The sequence below is a fragment of the Benincasa hispida genome, chromosome 8, assembly GCF_027475165.1.
Source record: "Benincasa hispida cultivar pf3 chromosome 8, pf3_genome.v1.1, whole genome shotgun sequence".
NCBI classification, from domain to species: Eukaryota; Viridiplantae; Streptophyta; class Magnoliopsida; order Cucurbitales; family Cucurbitaceae; genus Benincasa; species Benincasa hispida.
In genome coordinates this window covers 58,998,370-59,024,903 of record NC_143485.1, presented here as the reverse complement: position 1 = coordinate 59,024,903, position 26,534 = coordinate 58,998,370, and the positions used below count along the sequence as shown (strand labels likewise).

General features: G+C 36.8%; 1 protein-coding gene across 1 annotated transcript in view; it reads left to right on the top strand.

The window, feature by feature from the left end:
• LOC120082744 (putative serine/threonine protein kinase IREH1) overlaps positions 1-26,534 on the top strand; it is a 64,665-nt gene that overhangs the window by 22,290 nt on the left and 15,841 nt on the right. The window contains exons 7-12 of the mRNA XM_039038029.2: positions 8,721-8,813; positions 8,895-9,035; positions 9,135-9,227; positions 9,834-10,038; positions 14,464-14,549; positions 21,142-21,230. Of these exons, the coding sequence (XP_038893957.1) occupies positions 8,721-8,813; positions 8,895-9,035; positions 9,135-9,227; positions 9,834-10,038; positions 14,464-14,549; positions 21,142-21,230 (707 nt within the window). The remainder of the gene's footprint in view (positions 1-8,720; positions 8,814-8,894; positions 9,036-9,134; positions 9,228-9,833; positions 10,039-14,463; positions 14,550-21,141; positions 21,231-26,534) is intronic.

The window sequence follows — 26,534 nt, the reverse complement described above, 5'->3', positions numbered from 1 at the left end:
ATATGGTGATGACATGCTAGATAATCTTCGAAAAACCCTTGCACTTTTTGAGTGGTGTTCTGGACACAGGATTAATCGGGAAAAATTTGCCCTTTGTGGAATTAACATAGAAGAGAACAAGTTGAGGGCAGTAACCTCAAGGCTGAATTGCCAAATAGTACACCTTCCTTTCTTATACTTGGGCCTCCCCTTGGGTGGATACCCCAAAAAAAAAATGGAGTTTTGGCAGCCGGTAATTGATAAATTACAGAATAAATTAGACAAATGGAGAAGATATAATCTGTCAAGAGGAGGAAGAGTAACTCTTTGCAAATTAGTCCTTTCTAATTTACCAACTTATTATATGTCCTCATTTTTGATGCCAGAAAAGGTGGTTTAAGCCTTAGAAAGAATCATAAGAAACTTCTTTTGGGAAGGCCACAATGGTGGCAAGATAAATCACTTGGTGAAATGGGAGCTTGTCTCTAGAAAGCAAGAAGATGGTGATCTTGGGTTTGGAGGCTTGAAGGCTAGAAACTTGGCACTGTTAGCTAAGTGGGGCGTGCGTTTTATGCACGAAAGTACTTCTGTTTGGAGAAAAGTTATTAAGAGTATTCATGGAAGCAGTTTTTTTGGTTGGCACACTTCCAGAAAGGTAAAATGTAGCCTTTGTAGCCCTTGGATCAGTATCTCAAGATCGTGGAAGTAACGGCAGCTTTTAAGTTAGAAAATGGCAGAAGAATTTCATTTTGGCAAGATCCATGGCTGGATTTTATTCCTCTTAAAGATAGCTTCCCGTCCTTGTTTGGTATAGCCATTAACCCAAATGGTTCAGTGTCAAATCATCGAGATTTTTAAACTTCTTCATGGTCCATCAACTTCAGAAAGCTATTGAAGGAAGAAGATATCTTAGAGTTCCAAAATTTGATACTCCTGGTGTCCAAGAAAGAATTAAAAAACTGCCAAATACTCGCATGTGGTCCCTAGAAGCTAATGGCTCCTTCTCAGTGCTGGTCACATATCTTTCTTTGGCTTCACCACCCACAACTTGCCTTCCGAAAGCTCTCTAGAAGTCCGACAGCCCTTGGAGAGTAAATATAACAGTGTAGATGATGCTTTTTGGAGCCCTTAATTTCTCTTCAGTTTTACAACAGAAGCTGTCTTCCCATTTTCTTTCTTCCAATTGGTGTGCTCTATGCAAATCAGATGGGGAAGACCTCCAACACCTTTTCTTTGACTGTGCATATGCCATTAATTGCTGGAAAGCTCTTTTTAAATGCTTCACCACTTGTTGGGTCTTTGATAATGCTTTCAAAAACAATGTACAGTAGATCCTCATTGGGCCACTCCTCAAGAAAACTTTGAATCTGTTGTGGTCTAATGCTGCAAAAGCATTGCTTGTTGAGATTTGGTTGGAAAGAAACCAAAGAGTGTTCCAAGATAAGGAAACCCCTTGTTGAGGCTGCAAAACTTAATGCTTCTCTATGGTGCTCCCTCTCTAAAACTTTTGAAGCGTACTCCTTACAAGATATAAGTTTAAATTGGCAGGCCTTCATTCATTTGGACAGCTAGTTTCAGAAAATAGTGGACTGTTTTCTCAGCATAATGTGGTCTTGTTTCTCGACTTTTTGTTTTTGATTTCCTATGTTTTGTAACTGCCGTTAAAGAAGTCTTTTTGTTTGTTTGTACTTAGTTTCTTTCTTGTTGCTTTGTAAGGCTTCTTTGTTTTTTGAGTTGTTGGTTCGGATATGATGAGGGCGCTAAGGGGGTGTCAACCTAGTTGAGATGTCCGGGTGTGCTCCTGATCCTTAGTTCTTTGTCTTTATGATTCAAGTACACAACTCCTGTACTCTCATTTAATGAATAATAAAGGCTTGTTTCCCTTTCAAAAAAAAAAAAATTAAAATGAGTGATAAGTTCCTTTTAAATAGACCCAAAGAGAAAGGGCTTGTACACACCTTATTAACTAACTAACCTAACCTCCTTTAAATAGACTTAAAGGAAAAGGATTTTGTCACACTTATTCTAAAATTAACACTGAATTTAAAAAGAGAATACAATCTGTCATTTTACAAGAAATATCCAAGATACCCTTTTTATAAGAAATGTCCAAAATACCCTTAATATCCCTACATCACATAATCCAAATTGTAATGTTCACCCAACGAGGGCTCTTAGACTTTCTCAATGTGTTCACCAATTGTTTTTCTAGAGGGGAAGCCGAAGATAAATGTGTCAGGAGTTTCCAAGACTCTTTTGTCAGAAATAAGACCAAGGAGAGTCTGGAATTCAATAATCTCTTTCCTTTAAGGGGTGTTGGAAATCTAGAGGTATTTTAATCACGTGGCATGGAAGCAAGATGGAGTTCTTAGAATCATTGAACTCTGTATTGGGTTTTTTTCCTTCTGGGAGAAATTGAAATCTATGATTTTGGGCAGGTCAGGAAAAAAGTGGAGTCTAGAGATGATTTTTGCAATTGGGCTTTGGATCCTCCTGAAAGATATTAGGTCAAATCTTTGACGAAATTCTTGCCTGCTTCGGAGGCAATTGTTAAGGAAATTTTCATGGGCATGTGGAAGTCTAAATCCTATTAATTTCCTTCGTTTTGTCCACTTTGTCAAGCTGCAAGTGAAGGCCTACAATTTCTAAACCTTTCATACTCGGGGAATTTTTGGTGGATCTTTTAAGGAGAATGTTATTCAAATATTAGGAAGTCCTGTTCTTGTTGCTATGTTAGTTCTCTTATAATTTCATTTTTTTCCTCACATGATCCATTGTACTTTGAGCATTAGACTCATTTCATTAATTCGATGAAAAAGTCTTGTTTCTGTTTCAAAAAAAATTGGAAGGTCCTGTTATGAAGCCTGATTGTTCTTTACTTTGGTCTATTGCGTAAAAATTTGCTTGCTGCATTTTATTTGGTCCAAAATGGAAGAAGCCAAGATTACTTTGAGTCAATGCAGTCAAAGCTTTGTTATCAGAACTATGGTTTGAAAGGAACCAAAGAGTGTTTCACGACAAAGCATCTCTTTGTTCCTTTAAATTTGATACCGCTCTTATCAATGCCTCCTCTTGGTACTCTCTCTCCAAAGATTTTAAAGATTTCTCCATTCAAGACATCAGTCTCAATTTTTTTTGAACAAGAAACAAGTCACTTCATTAAGGTAATGAATGCTGATACAAGTGAAAGAAAGGAAACAAATGCTAAAGCAAAACACTAGAACATAACATAACAAGGATCGACAAGTGCACCAGGATATCTCAACTAGGTTGACACCTCTATAGCACTCTCATCATCTTCTAACTCTTAAAGCAACGAGACTTAAACTTTAAACTAAGCTGAAAGAAATCAAGCCTGATACATAGGCTTACATCAGATGCGGAACTGAAAGATAAACTTAAAGCCAAAATCTAAGCTATTACAAAATCATGAAAGTGGGAAAATGAAGGCATTCCAATTGAGATTGATGTCTTGAGTGGAGAAATCTTTAAATTCTTTTGCAAGAGAACACCAAGAAGAGGCGTTGAGATGAGTGATATCAAATTTGAGGGGGCTAAGAGATACTTTATCATGAAACACTCTTTGATTCCTTTCAAACCATAATTCTGATAACAAAGCTTTTACTGCGTGACCAAAAGTAATCTTGGCTTCTTCTTCAGTTTTGGACTCATCAAGAGTTGAAGCAAATTATCCTTAAAATTAATGTCGAAAACCCAGCTAATCTTGAAGCAGTTTAATAAACTAAACCAGCAATTTTCTGCAAAAACACATTGGAAGAACAGGTGTGAAAGAGATTCTGAACTTACCAAACATAGTGGGCAAACTTGTGGAGAGATGTAATGAGAGGGCAACTTTCTTTGAAGAATATCTGCACTGTTAAGCAAGCCATTCAGCATTATCCAAATCAGAATATTGACCCTTCTAAGGCTATTGGATTTCCATGGAGAGGAGCAAGATAGGTATAAAACAAGTGATTTGACTGAAAAGAACCCACTTGGTTCTAAAATCCACCTTCTTTTATCGGGAAGCGCATTAAGTTTAGAGTGGGAGAGTTTTTCAATCAAGAGCTGGAAATTTTCAGACTCATCTTCCTTTAGTAATCTGCGAAAATGGAAAGACCAAGAGTCTAATGCCTCATCCCAAAAATCATTTAATGAACCATCGGGTTTGGTTGAAATGTTGAAAAGACTAGGGAAAGAGACTTTTAACGGAACAGTGTCCAGCCAAGAATCAAACCAAAAAGCTATCTTCTTACCATTTCCTACTCTAAAGGCTGCCAAAGATTCTACTTTTTGCCAAGTTTTTGAAATGTTGACCCAAGGACTTCTAAGACTGCTGGAATATTTACCATTTGTGTGCCAATCAAACTTGTTACTTCTATGTATGCTTGAAATTACTTTCCTCCAAGGGGAGTTCTCCTCATTGATGAACCTCCAACCCCATTTAGCTAGTAGACTTTGATTTTTGACTTTCAAACCACTAATACCGAGCCCCCCATCTTTTTCAGACCGAGATACTAGGTCCCATTTTACTAAGTGGTTTAATTTGCTTCCGGAATGCCCTTCCCAAAGAAAATTCCTCAAAAAGTATTTCTATTGTATTTACCACCTTTTCTGGTATCAAGAAAAGTGACATATAGTAAGTAGGAATATGGGAAAGAACTGACTTACAAAGGGTGGATCGTCCTCCTCTAGATAAGTTATATCTCTTCCATTTGTCCAATTTACCTTGAATTTTATCAATCACTGGTTGCCAGAAAGCCAATTGTTTGGGGTAACCGCCTAGAGGGAGGCCAAGATACATAAAAGGAAGAGTGACAGCCTTGCAATTTAGCTTGACAGTTTCTGATCATAACTTGTTATGATCTATATTGATATCACATATAGCTGATTTTTCCCAATTAATCTTCAGCCTGAACACCACTCAATTGTTGGAGGTCAAGAATCTGTCTAGTAGTGAGTAAGAAGCTGTGGAGCCTTCTCTTGACCAAGTAAATTGTCCATTACTAAGGGGAATTTCCATAAGCTTTGTTGAATCAATGAAATTGTTGAACTTTTTCATACCTTTTGTTGGTCTCCCTGATGGAAACCATTCTTGAACCCTTCTTGTAATGTTGAAATCTCCTCCTATACACCATGATTCACAACAATAACCTGAGAGTGAGTATAATTTTGGCCATATGTGCTTCCTTTCTTTGTAATCGGTGGGACCATAAACGTTCGAAACTCAACAAATCTTCTTACAAATTGTTGTACATTTTACAGATAAGGAGTATCCTCCTTTGAGAACTTCTATGACTGAGACTTTGCTTTCATCCCACATAGTTAATAAACCCCCTGATCTGCCTTGTGCTTCCACTAGCTCCCATCCTATGTCTTTGGAGCTCCAAAGCTCCTTTATGATTCTGATATCAAAAAATTCCTTCTTGGTTTCTTGAATTAGGACCAGATCTGGATTGGTTTTCTTGATAATTTGTTTTACTGCTAGTCTTTTTGAGACATCGCCCAGGCCTCTTATGTTCCATGACAAAATTTTCATGATGGAATCTTGGAATTAACCCAAGATCAAGTCACAATCTTCCACAATTGAGGTCAAGTTGCTAGGGATGTATTCTTTGTCGATGGCCTTAATGGAAGGAGGGAAGCTGTTGGATAATTTGTGATCCTCTTCTGATTGAAAAAGGCAGGGCAGATTGTGTTGATAATCCTGTCTGAGATAAACCTCTTCTTCGAAGGGATCAAGTGCTAGAATATCTTCCTCATCACTGCTTATACTCAGCAAGGAATCCTCATCAGAAGCATAATTTTTGATAGATGCTTGAAAAGGTTCAAATACACCTCGAGAAAAAGACACATTTGAGTCTCTAACTTTAAAATCATGAAAAGAGCAGGAATGATTCGAAGGGAATAGCCACTGACCTGTTAATTGGACTAGAGGGTATTTGCACCTTAGTACAACAATTCTCCAGAAGATCTGTGTTTAACATGGAAGTCTAATCATTTCGAAAAGAGGTTTTCTTCCTTGTGAAATGTTTTCTGAAAGGTTTCAAAAGAACAGCCTGCAACTCTTTCCTTTGCTTGCTTATGTTGTTTGGAAGATGACCAGAAGGTGTAGAAGAAGAGATTTTGGCACCGAGATCTTCTTTTGGTAATAATAGAACTTTATCTTGGAGGGAAGGAGCCGAAAAGGACTCTTGGACTTCCTTGTTTGTTGGTATTGAAAAAACCACAGAAGGGTCCAAGGTTTCAGGGCACGAGGGGGCTGCAACATTCAATAGAACTTTCTGACTGTTTGTTGGAAATAAAATGCCATTATTTAATCTTTCAAATTGTTGGAATTCTTCTGAAAAGGTGCTGATATTCTGGTTGTTATTGGAATTAAATTGAGTAATGGCTGGTGGAATAACCGAGAGCATGCCTGTTGAACTTCCCTTGGTGAGTTTTAATGCATTTTTTGATTCTCTCTCCATTAATTGATCTTCCTTCTCTCTTCTTAATGACAGCTCTTCCTTCTCTCTCTTTTGTTCACATTAAACAGGGTAGAAAAGTCAGAACTATTGGACTTAGCTTGAATCTCAACAGCCCTCTCTTCTGGCGGTATTACCATATTTTCTTCCATCTGAAAAGGCTCTTGAAACGATTTTTTTGGCTGAGAAGACTCCTGAACTTCCTTAACCAAAAGGCTGTTAGTATTTTCCTCTGCTGGCGTCATCAAAGCTTTTGAAAACAGGGGATTTCTAGAAAAATTAGAATTGTTGACTGCTGATTTTAAGAAGGACCAATCTTCAGACTTATTTGTATTCAAAATACCTTCATCAAACAAAACTTGATTCATATGAGCTATATCTACCGGATTTGAAAGGTCTTCTTCATTAAAAAACTTCTTAATCTTGTCTGGAGGATCCAAAAATTCAATATCACCAAAGTGTAAGAAAATACTTCCCCTGTTTTCATCTGAAATTTCGATGGTTGCTGGCAAAAATCCACATAAGTTCTTCTTTACTTGAATTCTAGCTTCTACATTAAGAAAATTTGTGTTTCTAAAGCCATTGCTTCTAATCCTCCAAAATATGAGCCGATAGCTTCAAAAATTTGCTTGCACCAGAATTCTAATGGCAGATTTTTAATGGATATCCAACCCCCATAACCTTTAATTGACCTTGGACGACTATGTAAGGTAGTATTCCACCTTTCAAATTTCAAATGAAGTTGTCATATCCTCTGCCACTCTCCTTGTTTTGCTACTAATTCTTCCAAATTCCCTTTTTCCAGCTTTATCGAAGCTGATTCTGCTGAAAGAGGATTGATCAAAACTTTAGAATTGGTCCAAAGCTTTACTTCCTTTGATACTTCATACCAATTGTTGAATTCAAATAACCGAGTTACTACCCATAATTTGCTGAAATCTTCCTTGGGACATCATTGTTTTTTTGAATCCAAAACTTTGGGGACCTCTGTTTTTTTGAAGCCTGGGAAGGGTGGGAATTTTGTTTTCCTGTAGAAGAACTGTTTTCCTTTCTTCTCCTTACTATATCTGCATACGAGACTTGGACCTCCGAATGACTTTTTGGCATGATAATCTCTCTTTTTAGTTTCAATGCTCCTTCTAACATATTATTAAAAGAAAGCCAACCGGAGTTAGAAGTACGTGATGGAATATGAATGTAAAAACATCCTCCAGACGCTGGCCAAACTACACATCTTAAAAACCACTTTGAATAGACTCGAATCTTTGAGAGTTTTACTACACGAAAAGCATCATGACCACTATTGACGACAAAACTGGAGGTTGGGAGCTTCAAAAGTCCAGAAATGTTTTCCTAGAACCAGAGGAGCTGAGATTCTGCCAAGAAGAGGCGTTTCTTAGCTTCCACATCTTCTATGATGAAGGTTTCTTCTTGAAAATGAGCACAAAAATGGATGTCGTTGATCCTACAACTTATAACTTCCAGTGTTAAGCTGTTCTTGGGAGGTGTGGCTGAAGAAAGGCTTTTATTTGCCATGGGATTCGGGTGTAAGACATCAGTCTCAATTGGAACGCCTTCATTTTTTCGCTTTCTTGATCTTGTAACTGCTTAGATTTTGGCAACAATTTATTTTTCAGATTTTCATTTTGGTGTAAGCCTTTATATTAGGCAAGGACTAGTCCGACTTGTACTTAGTTATAGAATTTTTGCTCTACTTTTTAGGATATGATGAGAATGCTACGGAGGTGTCAACCTAGTTGAGATGTCCTGGTGCATTTACTGATCCTTTTTTATTATATTTTGTTTTCTAGTGTTTGTTTCCTTTCACACATTTGTATCATCTTTCATTATCTTAATGAAGTGGGTTGTTTTTTGTTCAAAAAAAAGTTTGAAAGGAACCAAAGGGTCTTTCATAAAAAATCACTCACGTGGCTCAATGGTTATGTAGTTGCAAGGCTTAAGGCATCCACTTGGTGTTCGTGTTCTCTTTCCAAGCTGTTTTCAAGTTTCACAGTGCAAGTTATTTGTTTAAATTAGAGGGCTTTATTCTTTGAATAGTTTTACTTTTTCTATTTGTTTGGATTGCCGTTGCTTGTATTCTTCTAATTCAAGTTTTCATTATCATATTGCTGAACTTACCATAGTTGTAAGTTGAGCATTAGTCTCTTTTCATCCTATCAATGAAAAATAACATATCATTCCATCTGTCAATTAGTTATGTATTATGGAATTATAGGACTTGCATTTATTGAATTTTTATGCAAGCAACACCAGGTTTTGAAGAAAGCTGATATGATTCGGAAGAATGCTGTTGAAAGTATTTTGGCAGAACGTGATATTTTAATTTCTGTGCGCAACCCTTTTGTGGTGAGCTTGTCTATTTGGTCGTATAAGTTTTGCCTTATTTTCTTTTTGGTTTTGTTTTAACTGTAAAGTTAATTTTACCAGGTTCGGTTCTTCTACTCTTTTACTTGTCGTGACAATTTGTATCTCGTGATGGAGTATTTGAACGGAGGAGACCTTTACTCCTTGTTGAGAAATTTGGGCTGCTTAGATGAAGAGGTTGCTCGTGTATATATTGCAGAAGTTGTATGTATATGTTCCTTTTCATCTTTCATTAGGTCTGCAAAGTGAAAACAGTTATTCGTATTGCAAGCTAATTATTTGCTTGTTTCTTCAACTTTTCAGGTTCTTGCTTTGGAGTATTTGCATTCACTTGGGGTAGTTCATCGGGACTTAAAGCCTGATAATTTGTTAATAGCTCATGATGGTCATATTAAGGTAAACTAATAATGATGAATATGTTTGCTCTAATAACTTACTCGGGATATTTATTAATTGGGAGGCTTTTATGTAATAACTTAAGCCTGATAACATGTTTGTTCTTATCTGCCTCAAAATGGTGTTCTTTGTCCTGTGCTTTGCTGATTATTCAAGTAATGATATTTGTATTGGAGGCCATTATGTGAGATTAAGCCTTTAGTTTTTCTTATTGCTTTATGTTTCTCTTTAGTGTACCTCTGATGGTATTGTTCTTTTTGTTGTTTTCTTTTTCCTATCTTCTCAACTATCAGTTAAAAGTTCCTTTATTCTTAAAAAAATGCATTTAATTACCATCACTGAAATTTCGGCTTCTCATAAAAATGGAAATAAAAACAATTCTTATTTTGGATGTTTTGTTTTGTTTGTATTTCCGATTATGGGCATGATGAGGGTGCTAAGAGGGTGTCAACCTAGTTGAGATGCTCGGGTGCACCTCCTGATCTGCCAAATATGTATATTTTGTACCTTGAGACTTTGTCTCTTTTCATTAATTCAATGAAAAGTGTGTTTCCTTTTTAAAAAAAAGGTTCTTTGTTACTTACAGACCTATTTTGCTTCAAGCAGCTGACAGATTTTGGGCTTTCCAAGGTTGGTCTAATCAACAGTACTGATGATTTGTCTGGACCAGCTGTTAGCGGGACCACTCTTCTTGGCTATGATGAGCCTACTATGTCTGCTTCTGAGCATCAACAAGAAAGACGGAAGAAGCGTTCTGCTGTTGGCACACCAGATTATTTGGCACCAGAGATACTATTGGGAACGGGACACGGTTAGTATGGACCACCTTTTTTTTGTCCTCCATTTTCAACTAAAGGGTGGCTGTCTTAAAGCTTTCCTTCTATTTGTTTGTTTTTAAAGTAACAAATTTCAATGAGGTGTGAAATTACAAATTACAAAAGAGGGGCCAAATCCCAAATCAAAGGAGTTACAAACGGTTTCTTCAGTTGGTCAAAAGAGAAGAGTAGGATGTGTATTTACACCAAGACATAGCAAGTAAGATGACATGTTCATGAAGAATCACCACCCCAAATCCAGAGATCCCTCCCCCTTCATGAAAAGATGCATCCACATGCATAACTGACCTCCCTGACTGGCCGAAAGGGCTCAACGACACCTCAACATCTTTCACACCAAGATTTGAGAAAAAGATTAGATAGTCAACTGTCACTCACAACAATTAGAAATTGATGGAATAGAGGTTTGATGGTAAATTTTGTTACAGTCTCCCTGAGTAGCCCACATCCCCACACATGCATGTGCGAACCTAGTAGAAAGAGACATAATCATCTTCACCCAACGCCTCTTATAAAAAAAGTGAACATCCTTAGACTTCCAATCAGAGGTAAGAGTTACCCCAAAATTTTCTATCTCTCGAGCATTCAAATGAAGTACACGCTGTTGTTTCAACTGCAAGCCCACAGTACACTGGGGACAAACAGGATCAATATCAATATGACGACCCCTCAAGTTATGGCAAGTCGTTAAGAAATTGTGGAATGCCTTCCGAACGAAGTATTTCATTTTGATGGGATCTTAGAAGTCCACACCCTTTTCCACCCATTCGCCCCAACCAACTCACTTGAAGAAGATTTTGAAGGCTTATTTAACATTGCCACCTTATATCGAAACTTAACAAAATAACAACCTTTTCTATCATAGTGCCAAATACAACAATTACATATCATTGTTTGCCTTAGATTAATAACTTCACTACCCACCGGATAAAACAAACTCTTAACCTTAACTGAATCTAACTGGCAGTTGGGATCCAAAAGGTTTGACACCTTAAGGTCCGTAGCCCCAAAGCTTTGAGTGATAACCCAAAATGAAGGTGGTCTGGGTAGCCACGGATCACCATAGACATTAATGGACAATTCATCACCCTTGCTTTTCCGGATCACGAGCTTCAATAAATTAAGGCCCTAAACAAAGCCTTTCCAGAAGTACGAGCTTGGTGGCCAAGCCACTGCCTGCAAAAGATCAGAGTTGGGGGAATATTGACCTCTCAACACTTGAGCCAAGAGGGAATTTGGATCGTTTAAATTTCTTCATGCCAACTTAGCCAGGAGGGCCTAAACTTTTACTACAGTAAAACGATATTTAACCAAGCTAAAGAACTTAACAAAGGCCAGCCTAGAAACATATACAAAGACTCAAGAAACCTCACAATAAATATAAAAAAGCTTTCAAGAAATACACTTAAGACTTCGTAGATCAATTTACCAAATTTGGTTTATTTATTGTAGCTGGAATGTTTCTATAGAAACTTCTTTAAGTGTGCTGTTTTGTCATTTATGTTTCTTTGCTATGGTTTGGGTTTTGTTCTTGGAGTTTTATGTTTCTTAGGGTATGTTTGGCGTCGGCTCAAGAGTTGGGAAGTAGGAGTTGTGAACTCCACTCCTTGTTTGATCCAAGGAGTTTCTGGGTCCCGCTACTAAAAAACATCAATTTTATGCCTTATCAACTTGTTACACTATGGGCCTTAGGAGTCCACAACTCCCTAGACTTCATAACTCCTTGGAGCTCATTATTCCACTCCTTTGCCCCAAATACCCTCTTAGTGGTTTGCTCTCTTTAGTTTTCTTTTTTAATCATCTTTGACCATTGGCCACCATGGATTGAACCATTGACCTCTTAGCCAAGTCTCTTTTCATTCACTTAATGAAAACTATCTGTATCATTTTCTAAATTTGTTTGTACCAAATTTGGCATAAACCAATTATGGGAGAAAATTCAGTATTATTCAATTAGCTAAAATAACTTATAATACACATACTTATAGACTGGACACCAACTTCTACCAAGCAATAACAGACGACATAGTCAAATCCTAAGATCTAAACTTGTTATTGCTTGGTAAAAGTTGGTGTCCAGTCTTAAATAGTCATTTTAGCTAATTGAAACTTTGTATCTTTATTTTAGCTAAGTTATGTGTTTTCACCTTTTGATATCTTTATGGAATTGGTTTTGTCTACTGCTTTGTATTGGTGCAAAACTAAGCATCCATTTAAATACTTAGTCTTTCTTATCTTATTTCCAATTGGAAATCTCTGTTGTAATCACCTTTAGGTGCTTTGGGGTTTTATTCATTTTTCATATGTTTCTTATCTAAAAAAAAATCCAAACTTTAACTACAGTAAAACAACATTTAACCCAGCCTAAAGAACTTAAGAAAGGCCAGCCTAGAAACATATACAAAGACCCAAAAAACCTCACAAGAAAATAAGAAAGCTTTCAAGAAATACACTTGAGACTTCCTACATCACTTTCAAAGGTTCTTCATTTTCTTTGAAGAGGTGGCCGTTTGGTTGTTTCCAAATGGTCATTTTCTTTTACTAAGCCCATCCTAAAAGTACTTAACTTGTGGTGTGAAGAAAGGACCTAACTTGCGGTGGTGGTGGTGGCAGATAACGGCAACGGCAATGACGGTGGCGGTGACGGCAGACGATGACGAACAGAAGTGTAAACCAACCACTCCACAAAACCCTAGATGAAACACAAATGGGTTCTAAACTCTCAAACCCTAAGATTCACAAAACCCTAATTCCCTAGATCCCTGATACCATGTAAAACCTACCATGTAAAACTTGTAGGTTTGAGAGAATCAGACTTGTTTATTCCATTCATTGAAGATATACATACATACACAAACCCTAAGATTCACAAAACCCTAATTCCCTAGATCCCTGATACCATGTAAAACTTGTAGGTTTGAGAGAATCAGACTTGTTTATTCCATTCATTGAAGATATACATACATACACAAACCCTAAGATTCACAAAACCCTAATTCCCTAGATCCCTGATACCATGTAAAACCTACCATGTAAAACTTAGACCATAAAGGACAATATAATAAAGATATTTACAATAATAAAATAACCTTAATATTAGTACTATAACACCCAAATGAGAAATCCAGTAAATTTTTTAAGTTTAAATAAAAAAACAATAAAGAAAATAAAAGATAAAAGAACCAGTGAATCAAACGCACAAAAAAAGAGATCGAGGAACCAAAAAATACCGTGCTATCGTGTTTAGCGTTGCTAACATGTTAGTCGGAGAAGAAGACGTCGTGGAGGTTGGTGATAATGGTGCTTGCCAGCAACCAGGATAAAAAGGAAAGTGAAAGGTCTCTATTGAAATGGCTGGATGGACATTTAATACTATTAACGTGTCCTTTAAACATGGTCTCTTTCTCTATGCATGTGTTCCATACATGATAAGGTCTCTCTCTCTCTCTCTTTTTTAAATCTTGACTATTTGTTTATTCCATTTTTTAAATCTAAATTAGTTAAGTTCAAGTTTTCAACTTTTATTTCAAGTTAAAGTTGAATTTAATTTAAATCTAAAAAAAAAATGTTCAACTAAATTAACAATTAACATAAAGTGTATTAGATTTGTATCGTATTTTGTACTAATGTCAATTAACTTGAGATTTATATTTTTAAAATGGATTGCATTTAGTATGCTTATGTCAAATTTACATATATCCTAAAAAATAGGGGAAAAAGACAAAAACTAATCCTAGACGTATTTTTCTAATACCATTTTTTTGATATCCGTGAGTGTCTGGGCGAACTTATGCGCCCTCGACTAATCTCACGAGACAACCTGCTTGATCCTCCAACATTTGGGTGTCAAGGAAACTTGTAGAATATTAAATCCTAGGTAGGATCCTAGATGTATTCATATCTTAGTTCTTTTAGAAATTGACGTATCTTTGTATTCTATCGTATCCATATCTATGTTTGTGCTTTATAGGTGTTCGTTATCAAAGATCTTCGATGGGTTTTCTGTTCAAGATATATCTCGAAGATGGGGTGCTTTCATTTACCCTTTTTTAAAGTCTTATTTGTCTTGGTTTTCTTTCTCCTTTCTAGTTTTGCCTGGTCTATTATTCATCCGGAGTGTTTTTCTTTTGCTTATTTATTATGGTGTTGTTTTGGTGTGTTTTGAGCATTAGTCTCTTTTCATTCACTTTATGAAAAGTTTAATTAATTATTTATTTTAAATAGAGATCAGTCCAACAATAAGTCTTGTAAAGAACAATTGATTTTTGAATATCTCCACCTTCTTTGGACTACAAAACTTTGAGAGCTTGTAAATCTAGCCTGAAGCGATTATAATTGTAAACTGTTTTAATTATAATAAAAATATCTAATCTGGATTTTCTTCCTTGTTCTGTCTGTAGGCGCCACAGCTGACTGGTGGTCTGTTGGGATAATTTTATTTGAACTAATTGTTGGCATTCCACCCTTCAATGCAGAGCATCCCCAGGTTTTCTTCTTGTTATAAACTAGGTCTTCTTACTGTCTTTCCTCTTTTCAGTTGCCAACAAGATGTGGGGTGGGTTGTTCTACTTATCACTCTTTGTTTTTTTGGGCTGGAACGAGGTCTTATTATATATTTTGATTTTATAAATCTCTTTCATATTATCTCTCTTGTTCTTTTTCCTCTTTTCTTTACGTTCACTTCACTCCTCGGTCTATTTTATTTTGAAATTGATTGTATGAGAATAAAGTTTCAAGTTCCTTGCATGAAAGTTAAGGTTCAAGGGAGGTTTTGTCCAACCTAGATTATGCTTAGTCGTTAATTCAATTTGTAAAGAAGAGGTTAGGTTGAATAGAGATGTAACATTAGAAAGAGAAAAGTTCGTTTGGAGATAGTTGTTGAGATGCATAAAATCTGTTATCCCACATTTGAAAGGAATAGGAAAGTCACGAGTTCCTATATTTAGAAGGAATAGGATTAGGTTCTACGTCTAAAAGGGGTAAGAAAGTAATGAGTTCCAAGTAGTATAAAAGAGGACCATATGACTTTGGTTTTCTATTCATATAATGTCTTATATATTATCTCTGTACTCTGTTCTCCTCAAAGATAATAAAACTGATTCCCCCTCTGCCTATGGACGTAGCTAACATATCGTCAGTGAAATACTAAATTTATGTGTCGGTGTCTTCTTATTCTTTATTAGTTGCATGTGGGTCTGTTTCTATCATAACAAACTGGTATTAGGGTGAAGTCGTTTGGGCTTAAAATTCCATACTTTCTAACCAGCAAAGATTCCTGCTTTGAACGTGAAAATTGGTAAGTTTTATAGGAGAAACGGTTTTATTATCTTTGGCAAATCAAGATGTGATGCCTGCTGAAATAGTAGTGGCTGTGGCGCTACTATTTGAAAATTGAAGATAGTAAGTGCAGATGATGATGAAACAAAATAAGCAAAATAAAGAAGATACAACCAAATGAAGCCCTTAACTGGACAAAGCCAGAAAAGTAAAGCAAATACAATTAAATTCAACCCATAATGGAGCAAAATGGCTCTTGAACTAAAACCACTAAATCTGCAAAGTAGTGAAGAAAGACCAAACTTCATAAACTAACTAAGAATTTAACATTGCTTCAAAAATCTTGAGCCAAAAAAGTCCTTCGAACCGCAAAAACTTCCATCAAAGGAAAAAACTTCCATCAAAGTCAAAACTTGCAACTCTGAAGTTTTAGAGCTTTGGCTACGAATGAAGGTTGAACATGGAGCCAAAACAAACTGCTTGGTTCTCAACCCAAATGCACATATTTTTAAAAACTTAGGGACTAAAAGGGTCATTTTCCCTTGGTTCAATCCATACAACGTTTTGTGTAGGCGACAAACTTTATCCTTCTTCCCTGGAGCAATAAAACCCAAGTAGTTGCTCCATATACACTTCCTTGTAATAATCACTATGGAGAAAGGCAGTTTTAATCTCATGCTGATGCAAAGACCGACCTTTAGATGCTGCCATAGTTTAACGGAAGTTAATTTAGCCACATGAGAAAAGGTATCAAAATAATCAATTCAATATATTTGAGCATAGCTTTTGGCAACTAGGTGTGCTTTTAATTGAGCAACTGATCCATCTAAGTTGACCTTAATTGCAAACACCCATTTGCATCCGAAGCTACTTTCTATGAAGCACGGACACTTCATTTTTGGCGAAGTGTCAGTGTCGGACACGTATAAGGCCGGACATGTTCTGAACACGTGTCCGACATGTGAAAATGCATGTCCTTTTTATTTTTTATTTAAAATTTTTTTGACACGCAAATGGAGACGCACACCAGAAAAAGGAAACCCAAACGTTTCAAACTGAGAGGAGTGGTCGGCGTTAGCAACATTGATTAGAAGAAGCGACAACGGGTGGTCGGTGTCGAACATGACCACAATGACAGGTGGTCGATAGCGGCAACTGACATAGGCGACAAAGGGAGAGTAGAATTGGGGAGGAGGGGGAAGAGGATAATGGGGAAAGAGGGTGGCTGTGTGCATGGGAGAAGAGAATAGTGCATTGAAGAGGGAAACATTATTTAGAGTTAGGGTTTTTCACTTTTAAATGTGGTGTATCACAAAGAGAGAACACACTCAAGTTTGAAAAATATGCTTTCAAAGATGTATTATTGATGTGAAGAGTTGAGTTTAAATACTAACTCTCTGACAACCTAAGCTCCTAATAGTTACCAACGGTAACTAAAGAAATACAAGATTATAACAACAAGAATTTGAATAATCGATTAACTTACTGCAAAGACATCTTTGTAGATATTGTACATTGAGCATTAGTCTCATCTCATTATTTCAATGGAGAGACTTGTTTCTGTTTAAAAAGAAACTACAAAGACATCAAGATTTGGCTAGAACATTTAACAAAATGGAAGTATATAAACTACAACTATCAAAATATTTTAAAATACATCAAATTCCTTCCATGCAAGTGAAAGAAACTCATCCTTGAGTTTAAGCTGAAAGAGATAGCTGATTTGGTGGAAAGTATTTTGTCAAGTCGGCTATATTGAATATTGGGCTGATATGTAAATCCTCTTGTAGTTCAATTTTGTAAGCATTATCTCCATATTTCTTTAGTATTTGAAAAGGACCTAGCTTCCTTGGTTGAAGCTTGTTGTAGGTGCTTACAAGGAATTGATTTTTGCAGAGGTGGCTCATTACTAAGTCTCCTTCTTTGAATTCTTTGAATCTTTTATGCTTGTCGGCCTTTGTCTTGTATTTGTTGTTCATCTTCTCCAAGTGTTCTGTCACTTCCTCAGTGTAATTTAGCTATCCTTTCAGCCATAGATTCCACTTCTAAGCTAAGATCAATAGAGTAGAGGAAGGTAAAATAGTAAGATCGACAGTTAATCTAGGAAATTTGAGCTATACTATTTCAAATGGTGACTTCCCTATAGATCTGTTTTTCATATGGTTGTATGCAAACTTTGCTTGTGCTAAGACAAGGTCCCATTGCTTGGGTTTGTCTCCTCCAATGCAACGAATAAGATTTCCAAGGATTCGATTAGTGACTTCCGTTTGCCCATTAGTTTGGGAATGACTTGTTATGCTAAGTTTCAGGTTTGTGTTGAACTTCTTCCCTAATGTTTTCCACAAGTAACTTAAGAATTTCACATCCCTATCTAAAACGATAGACTTGGGAACACCGTGGAAGCAAACAATTTCTTTGAAAAAGAGATTAGCAATGTATACAACATCTGATGTTTTACGACATGGAAGAAAATGAGACATTTTGTTAAATCTATCAACAACTAAAACGGAGTCATACCCTCTTTGAGTTTTTGGGAGTCCTAATATGAAATCTATTGATAGGCCCTCCCAAATGCTTTCGGGATGGGTAAACGAGTCTATAAACCTGTATTTTGTTGCTGTCCTTTGGCTGTTTGACATGTGAAACATTGTTTGATGAATTTTGTTACATCTTTGTGAACTTGTGGCCAATAAAATTTGTCATTTAGGAGCTGCAAGGTCTTATCGTTTCCAAAATGTCTTACTAAGATCCATTGGGTAGAGGATGAAAGAAGGCAATGATTCATGTTACTTGAATTAGTAATAGTTTTAATAGAGGTACGTGCAGGTGATGAAGAAGATACTTTTGATGAGTTTTGGTAATGTTGAAATTTCGAGAACTCGGTGACAAAATTAACAAAGGATTTTTAGACGAACCGTGGATAGATTGAGTCCGCAATTGAACCACATTAGACATCACTACATGGTCTTGTTCGACCGTAGGTTAACATCAAATGTAAAATCTAAAAAATGAATCTGAATCCATGAGATTAGGCTTAATGGATTGCACAATTTCTGAAAAACCTAAACTAGACAAAGTTTTCAATAAAAAACTTGATTCTTTCCCAAGTGAACTTCTAACACCAGTCAATTATGACCAAAACAACCACACAAACAGGTATGGAGTAGCAAAAAAGGGAAAGCCACAAAATTAGACAGGATTCCAGCCATGCACGCACTCTCAATGTCTGCATGTGGATTGATGACTAGAACTTTTGGTGGTGTGTAAGGGTCTGGCGCAGATGATCTTTTGGTCAAATTTTGAATTCTTGCAAATTGGCAAATGAGCTATCTTTTGGGTAGGGTGGGGAGGAAAAATAACACTGATAATAGACCTTGATGGCCGTGGTTTTGGGAATGGGTGGAGATACACAAAACTCAAGTAAATGGCCAAACCCTAAAAAAAAGTGTTCCAAACCTCAAACCCTAGGGTTCACAAATTCCTAATCACTCGTACAACCCTAATTGTCTTAGGAAAGACCTAGTGCTCTGATACTTTGTTACTGTGAGACCAAAATACAGGAGAGCCTATTTTATTCTCTCTCTCTCTCTCTATATATAGGCATACATGAAAGCTCTAAACTATAGTAAAAGGATAATAAAGGACAAGACTAATAAGCAAATAATTACACATATATACTTTAACAGACAACACCAATGTGTTTCATAAGAGTGGTTCAAAGTGAGTATGCATAGATTGTTATTTTTTTCTTTTTGAAAGGAAACGAGCCTCTTGATTAATGCAATGAAACGAGACTAATGTTCAAAGTACAAGAGGATTATACGAAGAGCAAAAAGGCCAATGGATCAGGAGGCACACCCCGACATCTCAACTATGTTAACACCCCATAGCGCTCACATTATATCCTTGCAAATTAAGTGAGTACTAAATGGGGCAAACAATTCCATCCAAAAGCAAAACAACAATCTCAAGAGTAACATGGATCTAAAGAGAAGTACATCTAGAAAATATAGGGAATAAAGTAAAATGCTAATACACAACGTTTCAATCTAAGAACAAAAGCTAGTGAGCTGGCTGTATAAATGCCTTCAATTTAAGATTAAGTCTTGGACCGAGAAGTGAGCAAAAATCTTGGGCATGGTGCACCAGGATGAAACGATAAGTCTTGCTGTATCAACTGATCCATCCAACGAGTTGATTTATCGTGGAAGACTTTCTGATTCTTTCAAACCAAAATTCAACTAACAATGTTTTTACTTGGAGTATGAAAATGTCCGGAAGCAACTTTGTCAGATTCAATAAAGCGCTAAGCAATAAAAAAATGTTGCCAAGCTCTCATGTGTTCCACAAAAGAGTCTTCAACAAGGAGAAATAAAAAAAAGACCAAACTTTGTTACCACAGAACTTTAAAACTAGTGCTCAGTAATACCACAATCTTCATGTGTTCTTCCTCTGTTTGAAAAAGGTGGTGTAAATCTTTGCCAGAGACATCAAATATCTCTTCCCCATCTTGAATCTCCTCCGTTTCTGTCCTTTCTAAATCCTCACTACTAACACTTGCAATTGAATCTCCATCCGAGTCATGCTGGTTGGATTGAGAGATACTAGGTGTGCTATTATTTTGAGATGAATATAGTGCTTTGGAAGTTATCTTGGATGTTGTACAGAGTTCTTTTTAAATACTTGGGAACTCCGTGAAGTATCTTTTCGATGGTTTCTAATTTTGAGATTCTAGGTATATGTTGAATAGTCTGTTATGAGTACTTTGCCATTATCTTTTTATTTAGATCCTTAGTTAGGTGGCAAGAGGATGATGCGAGATTTCCATGGGAAGAATGGGCAGACTAGGATGGCGGGGATGACCACCAAATATGGCAGAGTGGAAAAAGTTTTGTGATGGCAAGAAGATTGGGTTGTGCTTCATGTGATTTTTCAGCCCTGTATTCCTTGTGCTAGGAATGTTCAAATAACCATTGAGATCAATGCTTTCACACCTTTCCTCTTACTTCATATTGTTATTGAAATGCCTGAGGGACTTGCTTAGGGAGGGTATCATTGAGGGAAAACTGAATCATTTAGTCAATTGGGGGATTATCTCATTATAAGAAGATGTGGTTTGGTTGGTTGGGCAATATGAGGAGGAGAAACTTAGGAATATTGGTCATGTCACCCTCCAAAAGCAACTTATCTTGCACTTCTGCCTCCACTTTGTTTCTTTTTTGAAATTCGACAAGAGAATCTGTTCTTTGATCTTTCTGCTCTGAATCCACGGTGTGGTTGAAAGGCCCTCTTTCTTCCATGGTATCCAGGTTTGCAAGGTTGGGTGTTTAAACAACCAAAAGTGGATCTGTTCCAATGCCAAAGGACAGATTTGAAGGCTTTTAACTTCTGAATTAAAGCATGCCTACGCCAGCCATGCAGTTGGCTGAGCAAAATGAATTAACAAAGCTTTTCACATGGTAAACATGAGGTACACTATGAGGATATGGCTTAGCTGTACAGTACCAACCTTCTGCCTTTATTACAGAGGCTAGGAAAGTTTGAGGTTTTCTCCAATTTCTTCTTAGTTCCTTTCCTGTAGTGGGTAAAATATGAATTGTTCTTCTACAATGCTGCGCTGTAAGGGCAAAAGTAAAATTGTTTTCCTCCTCCATGATAATTTTCTACTGTTATTATTCCCTTTTTGCATGAGGTCACTTGGTTTTATTTACCAGTATTTATGTGGTATGTTATCTAGAATTCCATAAATTTTTTTTTGTACTTTTATGGTTTAATTTTACTCATCTTTATTTTTTGTACAGACTATATTTGATAACATTCTCAACCGTAAGATCCCTTGGCCTCAGATACCTGAAGAGATGAGCCATGATGCTCAAGATTTAATTGATCGGTAAGAGACATATATATTTGATTTTTTTTTTGGGGACAAGAAACAAAATTTTCATTGGTGTATTATTTTCAATTATGTTTTCTTGGTTTCACTTTTGATTTGATTACTTGATTGTTGAAAATTTATGTAACTACCGAAGCTTGCACATCATTCTTCATATGTTTTTTTAAATAGAGGATATATCCTAGAGAGGAAGGGGAATAAGATAAGAGAAGTGTAAAACTCTTAGGTTTGAGAAAGAATCAGAATGCTCTATTCATTCACCAAAGATATGAATACATACAAGTGTACAAAGCATAGAAAAGGAAAATATCACAAAATATTTACAAGAATGGAAAAGCCTAACTATAGAATTATAACACTTCCCTTCAAGTTGGAGCACATATGTTAATCATGCCCAACTTGTTACATAGATAATTTATACGTCTTTCATCCAATGTTGTCGTGAAGATATCTCCTAATTGTTCTCTAGTCTTCACGTATCCTGTAGATACCAACCCTTGTTGAATTTTCTCTTGTACAAAATGACAATCAACTTCAATATGTTTAGTCCTTTCATGAAATACTGGATTAGACGCAATATGAAGTGCTGCTTGATTATGACACCACAACTTTGTCAGTGTGGTGATTTCAAATCCCAACTCAACAAGAAGTTCATATATCCAAATCAATTCACACACAAATTGTGCCATTGTTCTATATTTTGATTCCACACTTGAACGTGATACCACATTTTACTTCTTACTCTTCCAAGAAATCAAATTACCACCAACAAAAACACAATACCCTGAGGTTGATCTTCTGTCTTCTTTAGATCCTGCCCAATCTGCATCTGAGAAACATTCAATATTAGTATGACCATAATCCTTATATAATAAACCATGCCCGAGAGCAACCTTTAGATAACAAAGAATCTGTTCTAATGCAGCCCAATGATCAACTGTAGGGCATGACATGTACTGACTCACAATACTTACTGAATAGGCTATGTAGAGTCGAGTCACTGTAAGGTACTTAAGTTTTCCCACTAACCTCCTATATCTTTCAGGATCTTTTAGCAATTCTCCATCTTTTGTGAGCTGTAAGTTGGGCATCATTGGGGTACTACATGGCTTAGCCCGTAGCTTTCCTTTTTCAATCAACAAGTCAAGTACATATTTTCTCTGTGATAATAGAATTCCTTTCTTGTTTCTTATTACCTCAATTCCTAAGTATTTCAACATGTCCAAATCTTTTGTATAGAATTGACTATGAAGAAAGGTCTTTAGAGACTGGATACCTAAAGCATCATCACCAGTAATCACAATATCATCCACATATACGACTAACAAGATGACACCACCCTTAGATCTCTTAAAAACGACCGAATGATCTGACGTGCTCTTCCGCATTCCAAAGCTTTCAATCACCTGACTAAATTTACCAAACCAAGCTCGTGGGCTCTGCTTTAATCTATACAAGGATTTACGAAGGCGACATACCGTTCCATTCTTCCCCTGAGCAACAAACCCTGGTGGTTGTTCTATATACACCTCTTCTTGAAGATCACCATGAAGAAATGCATTTTTAATATCAAGCTGATGTAAAGGCCAATGATTGATTGAAACTAATGAAATAAACAACCTCACAGATGCCATTTTTGTTACAGGTGAAAAAGTATCAGCATAGTCAACGCCATAAGTTTGTGCGTAGCCTTTCGCTACAAGGCGCTTTTAACCGAGCAACAGAACCATCAGGATTAACTTTAACTGCAAACACCCATTTGCAACCGATAGCCTTTCCTGCAGGGAGAGAAACTAAATCCCAAGTACAATTATCATCTAAGGCAGTCATCTCCTCCATTGCGGCACACCAACCAGGATGAGACAAAGCCTCATGAACAGTTTTAGGGATGGATACAGACTCTAAGGATGCAATGAATGAACATGTGAAAGACGAAAAATGGTTATATGAAACACGAGGAAATAGGATGAGCACATGTACATTTACCTTTACGAAGAGCAATAGGAAGATCATCACTCGTTTTTGGATCCAATGATGAAGAAGACTCTAGTACAGGGCATGAAACTGAAGGAGGTTGTCGTCGAGTATAGACCTTAAAGATGGGTGGAAGAGTAGAGATAGCCATAGGTAGAGATGAATCAGGAAGAGGATCGGAAGGAGAAATAACTGTGTAGACAAGGAAATCATCCTCTAGTTCCTTGTGTTCCCCCTGACTCTTATTCGAAGAGAAAGACGGTGATGAAAAAAAGGGGTATGTTAAAAAAACGTGATATTAAGAGAGACGAAATATTTATTTAAACTAGGACAATAACGCCGATACCCCTTTTGGACATAGGAATAACCAAGGAAAATACATTTTAAGGACTTTGGATCCAACTTGGTATGCTGAGGCCGAACATCCTGAACAAAGTAGGTACAACCAAATATTTTGGGTGGAATGGGAAACAAATGTTGCTTGGGGCATAAAGTACGAAAAGGTGTCTCACCCTTAAGAATGTAAGAGGGCATGCGATTTATTAAGAAACAAGCTGTGGAAATAGCATCAGCCCAAAAGGATTTTGGAACATGCATATGAAACATCAAAGCTCTGGCTGTCTCAAGGAGATAATGATTCTTTCGTTCTACAACCCCATTTTGAGATGGAGTATCGCCATAAGAAGATTGATGAAGAATGCCATGGGCATCTAAATAAGACTTGAGTGTATGAGAGAAATATTCCTTAGCATTATCACTCCGTAGGATTTTAAGAGCACCACTAAACTGAGTTTGAATTTTAGCATGGAAGTTACGAAAATGAGAAAATAACTCAGAACGACTTTTCATTAAATATAACCATGTAACACGAGTATAGTCATTGACAATTGTAACAAAATACCTAAACTCTCCTTTGGACTCAACAGGACATGGACCCCAAATATCAGAATGGACTAATTCAAAAGGAGCACTAGCTCGTTTATTGACTCAAGGATACAAACTCAAACGATGAAATTTAGCAACCTGACATGACTCACAATCTAAAGAGGGCAAAGTTGTGGACGAAGTCTCTTCAACATAGAGATAGATGGATGACCCAAATAACAATGCTCTTCAAAGGGAGACGATATGCTTGAGCATGTGATGGCCGTAGATGTTTGTAGTTCAAAGATGTAAAGACCTCCAAATTCACGCCTTTACCAATAGTCTGTTTCGTTTTAAGATCCTGAAATAAGCAATAACCATGAAAAAAGGAGACACAACAATGAAGATCATGAGTGAGTTTACTGACCGAAATCAAATTAAACGAGAAATGTGGTAAATCTAAAACTGATGACAAAGAAATTGATTCAGTAAGATGGACGGTTTTTGATCCTAAAACAGGAGTGGAGGTTCCATCAGCTATAGTGACATTAGGTGAAGAGGTAGATGTACAAAGGTTAGAGAATAAACTGGGGTTATCTGTCATATGGTCTGTAACGCCAGAGTCAATGACCCATTTTGACGTGGAGGAAAGAAGACATTTAGAAATGTTACCTATCTCTGCGATGGCCGTAATGGGAGTAGAAGATGATGCCCTCAATGACTCTTGATACTACTGAAATTTAGCAAACTCCTCTGCAAAAATTGTAATTGACTTGTCAAGATTATCAGGAGTAGAGGCGACATGTGCAGAGGGTGATGGCATCCTCTGACCCTTCTGCATTCACGCTTCATATGGTCAGGTTTATGACAATAATAGCAAACAAAACCTCCTGGATTTGATCTCTGGTTATTGGGATGACCTTTGGAGCTATTTGATTCAATCCCTTATTCCCTCTATAATCATTTGTACGTCCAATTAAAGCACTACTAGAATCAGATGACATGACTGCTTGTGTCTTCTCAGTATGAAGTACTCGAGTGTAAGCTTCTTCCAACGATGAGATATTTGAGCTTGACAACACTGATCTTTGGCCATCTCATATTTAGGTGTAAGACCTACTAAAAAGCTCATGATAAACAACTTTTCACGTTGAGCCATTAGAACTTTTGGATCCGTGCTGATTGGCATCAAGGTATTGAATTCCGCGCATGTATTTTAACCTCTATAAAATAGCTTGTCAGAGATTTTTCTCCTTGATCAGGTTGATATAGAGTCTTACAAACATCAAACACTCTATTAATATTTTCTTTCCCTGAATAAAGGAAATCCAAATATTCCAATAGTTCATTGACTGATTCGCAGTGATTTACTAGTTCAACAATTTCAGTCAATAGAATTCTTGATTTGTAGAAGTATTCTTGAATCGTCCCGCCACCAAATCTTTTTATTAGCATCAATCGGTGGCTTTTCTGTGATGTGATCATCCATCTCCATGCTCCTAATAAAGTGGCGAACATTTGATCTCCATGAATAGTAGTTGGATCCATTCAACTTGTGTTCAGTTACTTTTGACACCATAGAAACAATCTCAGACATGACTACTGGTTTCTTATTAGCTATTACCTCAAAAAATAGACACCGGACAACAGAGAATCAAACCCTAATTTACCGAAGAGATGTCTTTACAAGCAGTGAGTATATCTATATATCCCAAACAAACACACCACCAAGAAGAGTTAACAAAATTGAGGAGACCCACAAAAAACGAACCAAAATCAATGGTGCACGTGCCGGCGCGTGGACGGACGACAAAGTGGAACAAGCGGTGCGTGAGCCCCATGCGCTGGTCAAATGGGATCCGGACTTTGGGGTTTTGTAGATCGATGACTGGGCTCCTTGACGGACCGGACGGTGTCGAAAAATTAGCTCTTTTTTTCCCCCTGGCGGCGGCTAACGATGGCGAATAAACCAAAGACGGCGACTGTGAGCAAACATGTAAACTCACCTCTCTACAACCCTAAACGTATCTCAAACGGGTTCTATATTCTCAAACCCTAAGGTTCACAAAACCCTAAGTTTGTTTAGAGAGCTTTGATATCATGTAAAACTCTTAGGTTTGAGAAGGAATCAGAATGCTCTATTCATTCATCAAAGATATGAATATATACAAGTGTACAAAGCATAGAAAAGGAAATATCACAAAATATTTATAAGAATGGAAAACCCTAACTATAGAATTATAACGAAAAGAAAGTGGGAGGAGGTGTACTTGAACCAACAACTTTATATGTATTATGCACATGTGCCAACTCAAAAGCACTAGAAGGTTACCAATGAAAGAACAAAAAATTATCGAAGTTGTAGACGAAAGTAATCATAACTAAACAGGGAAAAAGATTGGAAGAAGTAATTGAGCTAACAGAAACGAAAGATGTCCAAGCAATTATCAATGTCTCTAGAAT